Below are 5,582 nucleotides of genomic sequence, written 5' to 3' on the forward strand. Positions count from 1 at the left end.
GATCAGCTCCAGGCATGACGAAGCAGATATCGTCCTCTTTTGGAAGACCAAACAAAGTAGTTTCGCTTTCACAACAAAACACACAGCGCCTTCACAACATTGCGGCAGCGGCAACAACAATACTACAGCGAGAATAAAAGTTACGGCTTCTTTCTTTGCATGAACCTTTGGGTGGCGTTATGCAGATCTTCCCACATAGTGACGTAGACATGGGGGCGTGTTAGAACAAGCTGTTTTAGGTAGGCGTGGTTGACTCTTAACTTTTATAAAGAATATCTCTTTGGATTTGAGACTTTAGTCTTTGCAACTTTACAGATCTTCTTTATGCACCAAGAGCTTGTAACACTCCAAAGAGAAAGGACAAATTGAAATCGCATCATATGACCCCTTTAAAATTACTAAACTGAAAAAGATATATATTTATTTTGAAGACAGTTTGCTGAGGCCACTTGAGAACTACTACTTTATACATACAAATAATTTGAGACTAAATGTTTCATAAACTAACAAATGTCATACTTTTTAATCTGTGAAAATGCTGTTTTTAATAAATGTGCAGCCCTCTCATAATTCAGCATGCTAAAAAAAATATTAATATAACATTAAGAATGTCGTGTAACCCCAAAATGTAGGTTTTTTGTGTTTTTTTAAAAGATTTGTTTTTTTGCCTTTTTATTTAGATATAAGACAATGACACTATATGTCGGCCAGCAATGCTATTGGCACCGACCCCAACATGTAGGCCTAGTTTATAATTTTTTCAAAGATCCTTTTATATGCATCATATGCTTACAAAGTCAGGAATGTGGGTTTGACACACTAAGCTCACACAGTGCAAGGACACTTAATTCTTTCAATACTGTTTACTGTTTGTCCAATATCACCAGTATGCTGTTGCTCCAGAACAGAATGAGAAGGAATTGTTTGTCCTGGTGCCTTTTCCTGCTGTTTGTCTGGTACCCAGCGGGCAGCGTAGTGACGGAGATTGAGCTGGAGGATTCGGACTGGAACTGGGGTTCTGGATTACACGAACTCCTAAACAGCTTTCCAGCTGATAGTCCATTTGTCAGAGAGACGCCTGGCAGGCCAGCCAACTGCACTCAGCGCTTCTGGCTTCCTCCATCCTCCCCTGTGTGCTGGGATGATATAGCGGGCCCAGAGGAGTTTGAGAAGTCCCGCATTCTCGTGCTGCAGAACAGGGCGGCACTGCAGGCCGTATCGACATCTAGTGGTCTCGAGGAAGGGGGTGCGTCCTACGATCAACAGGCCAGGGAGAACATGCAGGGCGTCCGGGCTGACCATCTCGTTGTGGCCCAGACGGCTGATACAATGCAGAAGGTGTTCATGGATTTGGATGAGAAGAGGAAGGAGGGGAAAGAGCATTATACCTTCTCAAGGTAATTGAGTAATTTTGAATGTTTTCATGGAAGATATGTTTGGCTGAGATATAAAATATTCAGCAGAATTTTACTATGAAGTCGCCTTTTTACTATCTCCAACAAATGACTAACCGGAAGTTATTGTCTTCTGATGGCGAATAGTATGGGAGCTGCGTGGAATTCTGAACATATACAGAATTTTTAGACCCAATTTTTAGGCTCAATTTTTTTTAGCTTTGGGTGCATTGAAACATTTGAACTTTAAGACTAGACTTAAAACTATGGACACAATGGGCCTCATTTATCAATCTAACGTAGAAACGAGCGCAGATCCGTGCGCACAAATCAACTTACGACAGAGTTCACGTGTGATTTATGAAACATTAGTATGCCGCCAATCTCATCGTACATGATCGCATGTTGATAAATGTGGCGCCAGAAAACTATCGTCATTTGAATATCACGCCCCTAAAAACACCCTGGTTTAGAAGCCTCGCCCTAGAGTTTACGACACGGAGAAACGAAACCCGGCCAAAAAGAGGAAGTAATCTCGCTAAAGAGAAATTGATCTTACTCCAAAAACACCCGTTAACCTTGTAATTGCAAACAATTAGGCTACATTAATATATGTAATTTATATGTATATTAAAATACTGGTAAATATAAACAGCCTATTTAGTTCCCCTCACTCTACAACAAATATTTTTTGTTTTATGTGGTTATATTCATACATTCATTTTACCATGATGGAAGATAATGACCAAATTGAAAGTTTCGCACAACTGCCACTATAGGATGAAATACAACAAATAGAGTGAATAAAAATAGACTGCAGTGCATACCCACTTGTTCAGTGGCCTTGTTTCCAAAATTAATTTTCCCAAGGATTTAAAAAAATCATCTTTGTTAGAGTTTTAAGCCATTAGACAAACCAACCAGCTACGAGTAATGAACACTATAAACTTTTTGTTTTGAAGTCAAATTTTAAAATGCTGATTACAGATATAGAAACATTTTTTACATTTATTGCAAAATATTCATATATTCACAAATCTACAAGTAGTCTTGGCGTGTAACAAGATTTTTTTAAAGAGTAACTTTGGCTGAATTTGCATGGCGTGATTTGTGGAGATTTCCTTGCAGAAACATGGGTACTGTAATTTTGCCACCAGGAATTCTGCCATTAATGTTTAAGTTGAAATGATGCAGGCTGATGACTTCATCAAAAGCATAAACCATCTTTAAAGGTTTATAAGTTATTGTTAAAAATCAATTTCCCTGTTGAGAAAACGTACTTCCTGGAATCGGACAGTTGTACTCTGTCAGAGATAGTGGAAAGGCGGCATATGATTGCAAATGTCATCACAGGTTGTTTTCTTCGAATTCAAAATTCAGAAAATTAGTACATTTTAAAACACATGAATCAATTTTCTTTCTCTCTCTCTCTCTCTCAGTCTGAAGGAGCAAATTGACAACACGAAAGACTCCATTGCTAAAAAGGAGCAAGTAGCAGCTCTTCTAGAGAAACATCTTGCCAATCTGGAGAGGTCTTTGAACACTATGCAGCTTCAATTGGCCAAACTACTTCCCCAGTAATTTCATTTGAGCAGCACAACCTACACATGTGGAAAATAATATAATGCATGTTTTATTATTACATTTGATCAAACACATAAGACTTGTATGACCATGTACTGCATGCCAACAGCACCCTGTATTTCTCTTTTGCGTATTTTCCTCTTGTTTTTCCACTCCATTAAGTAAATGGGATAAATATTCGGTAATGGCAATAAAATCTATTTTTATACCCCCAGACTATATACTGTTCCCTACGAATGTAAGGTACAATTATATTACACGTAATAAAAAAACAACACAACAGTTCACTTTCAAAAGTTTTGCATGTCATAGATTCTGACTGATTGTCATATTAAAAATAAGATTATAGTGAACACATAATCAGCAAAAGTATTTATTCAAAAACAAAATTCAGACTGTTCAAGCATTTAAAAACTATACAGTACACTATATAAATCTTCAACTGCAGTCTAGAGTCAAGTATTAATCAAATGCATTTTTATCCCCAGTGGTTAAAATGTTAAAGCATAGCCATGAAATATACCTCTAAGATACATTTTAAACCATGAGAAAAACATTTTCAATTTGTAGACATACGAGCAAGGTCTGATTTCACATTGAATGGAATGAATTGTATACATGTTTGGATCTTCCCTAAACATACAAATCATGGTGTCAAGCAGTAATAAAACACCAATGATGAATGACAAAACCCCATATAACCTGGTTTCCAGTACTCACAGTGGTTCGGTTGTGAATCTGCAGCGGCTATTGGACATTGACACACGACATAGTGTAAGTGGTGCTAAAACATACAGACTACATTAAGTAAAACATGCACATTACCTCTCTAAAACAACAGAGGTGTAAAAGTACAACTCTTAGGGTGAAATGTCCTGATTTGTAAGACGATGCCCTATGATTTTATCCACGGTTTTAGTGAGGAAGTTGTCTAAAACAATATTTGAACATTTTTTGCTGTATTGCAGAGAGCATCAATTAAAATAACTGAATATTAAATTATATAATAAAATGTTAAAATGATATACATTTTGTTCAATAAAAACGTGTTTTGATGGGGGAATTATTATAAAATTAAAATAATAAATATTTTATATGGTTCAGGTTTTAACATTTTTATGTAACATAACTTAATAAAAAGTTTGATGTGTTTCATTTATAAACTTTTTAAAATGATTGCAACTGTATGAAAGTATTTCAATGCTAGTGTTTTAAAGTTTGTTTATTTATTTATTTTCAATGCGACAAAGTCAGGCGACAAAAATGCAAACTGTCCGCATTGTAGTTGTTAAATTGGCATAAACTACGTTTCCCGAAATACCAGAGTTGTTTTTTTCCTTCTCGACAGTAGTTGGGCGTGTGCGCATTACAGATAACGAATGAGCTTGGCAACGATATTTACTACAGCATTCAGGACTGCATTACCCACAATGCACTACTCACCGTTGTCAAAAGTATTGCTTTCTTGGGTCACTTATCGAGCCTCTGGCCGCGTCAGCCAGCTCACTTTCTCTTATTTGACGGAATAATGCATTTGTCAGGCGCGGGCCTTAGGCAAATAGGGCACGGACATGGGCCCGGAGCAGGACCGGCGCCTGGAAGCTGCAATCCGCGTAAATTCAGCGAGAAAATAGCCCTGCACAACCAGCGACAGGCTGAAGACACAGCCGCTTTCCGAGAGGTTATGATGGACATTACTTCCATCAGGGTGAGTCTAACTCAGTTCAAGACACGTCGGGCTCATTTACGACAGTTGTCATATATTTGACCTGGATTATTCCGTTATAATGTGTTTACAGCGGAAGGAAGTGATTCAACTTTCAAATGTTATTTGTCTTATTAGTATCTGTTTTATTGATTCCTGACAACTGGACAGCTTTCGGTACAGGGAAGTTCGATTTCACAAACAAAAAACCAATAAGAAAGTTTAAAAAAAACTATTATAAACACTTAAACAGTTATGTTTGGGAACGGCTCTCTTGGTACATATTAACCTCGTTTTTCCCAGCTAAATGAGCATAGGTGCATGCCTTTTTAAAAATATTAATAACAATAAAAAATGTGTATCTTATTCCTGGACAGATTTTTAACTGGATAACCAACTATGGACCAACTTGGTTCATAAGATCCAACAGAAAGTTGCAATCAATAAAGTAACATCAGGCAATTGTGGGGAAGAAGAAATAATAATCTGTAAATAAATGCATATTTCTTTGTTCTTTTACTTGGTTTGATCTAATGTTACTTCAAATGCTTGCATAATGTAAATCAATCAGTTACTTATTAAAAACAGGGCCCTGTTTACACGTGATCATGACTTTTATGAGACGGCAATCTTCATAATGCATAACAATAGACCCTTGAAATATTTTATGTACTAAATATGGTAGTTGTAACTGAATTATGATGTTTTATGGAGCTTGCACACAGACATCTGAATTGGCCATGTAACTCGATCAACAGCTGTTTGAAAAGCTATAAGACGTGATGTACTTTCATATACGTTTTTTAGACCCTTTAAAATCAGAAGGTCATGATAAATGTGTTGGGACTAAATAGGACTTAGGAAGTATTTTACCATCTGTATATGGACTTGTGATTCAG

The 5,582-nt window shown here is 36.7% G+C and overlaps 2 protein-coding genes across 3 annotated transcripts in view; both read left to right on the plus strand.

The window, feature by feature from the left end:
- Nucleotides 1-3,192, plus strand: part of LOC107593534 (uncharacterized) — a 5,283-nt gene extending 2,091 nt beyond the window's left edge. The window contains exons 2-3 of one of the 2 annotated variants that reach the window (XM_016283286.1): nucleotides 888-1,397; nucleotides 2,834-3,192. In XM_016283286.1, coding sequence (XP_016138772.1) covers nucleotides 889-1,397; nucleotides 2,834-2,975 — 651 coding nt within the window. In that variant the 5' untranslated portion in view covers nucleotide 888 and the 3' untranslated portion in view covers nucleotides 2,976-3,192. The remainder of the gene's footprint in view (nucleotides 1-887; nucleotides 1,398-2,833) is intronic. The other variant, XM_016283287.1, reaches the window with a different exon arrangement.
- A 1,185-nt stretch (nucleotides 3,193-4,377) lies between these two features.
- Nucleotides 4,378-5,582, plus strand: part of crtc2 (CREB regulated transcription coactivator 2) — a 12,497-nt gene continuing 11,292 nt past the window's right edge. The window contains exon 1 of the mRNA XM_016283284.1: nucleotides 4,378-4,686. Within this exon, the coding sequence (XP_016138770.1) occupies nucleotides 4,507-4,686 (180 nt within the window). The 5' untranslated portion in view covers nucleotides 4,378-4,506. The remainder of the gene's footprint in view (nucleotides 4,687-5,582) is intronic.

Source organism: Sinocyclocheilus grahami, unplaced genomic scaffold (genome assembly GCF_001515645.1).
Source record: "Sinocyclocheilus grahami isolate Dianchi unplaced genomic scaffold, SAMN03320097.WGS_v1.1 scaffold173.1, whole genome shotgun sequence".
NCBI lineage: Eukaryota > Metazoa > Chordata > Actinopteri > Cypriniformes > Cyprinidae > Sinocyclocheilus > Sinocyclocheilus grahami.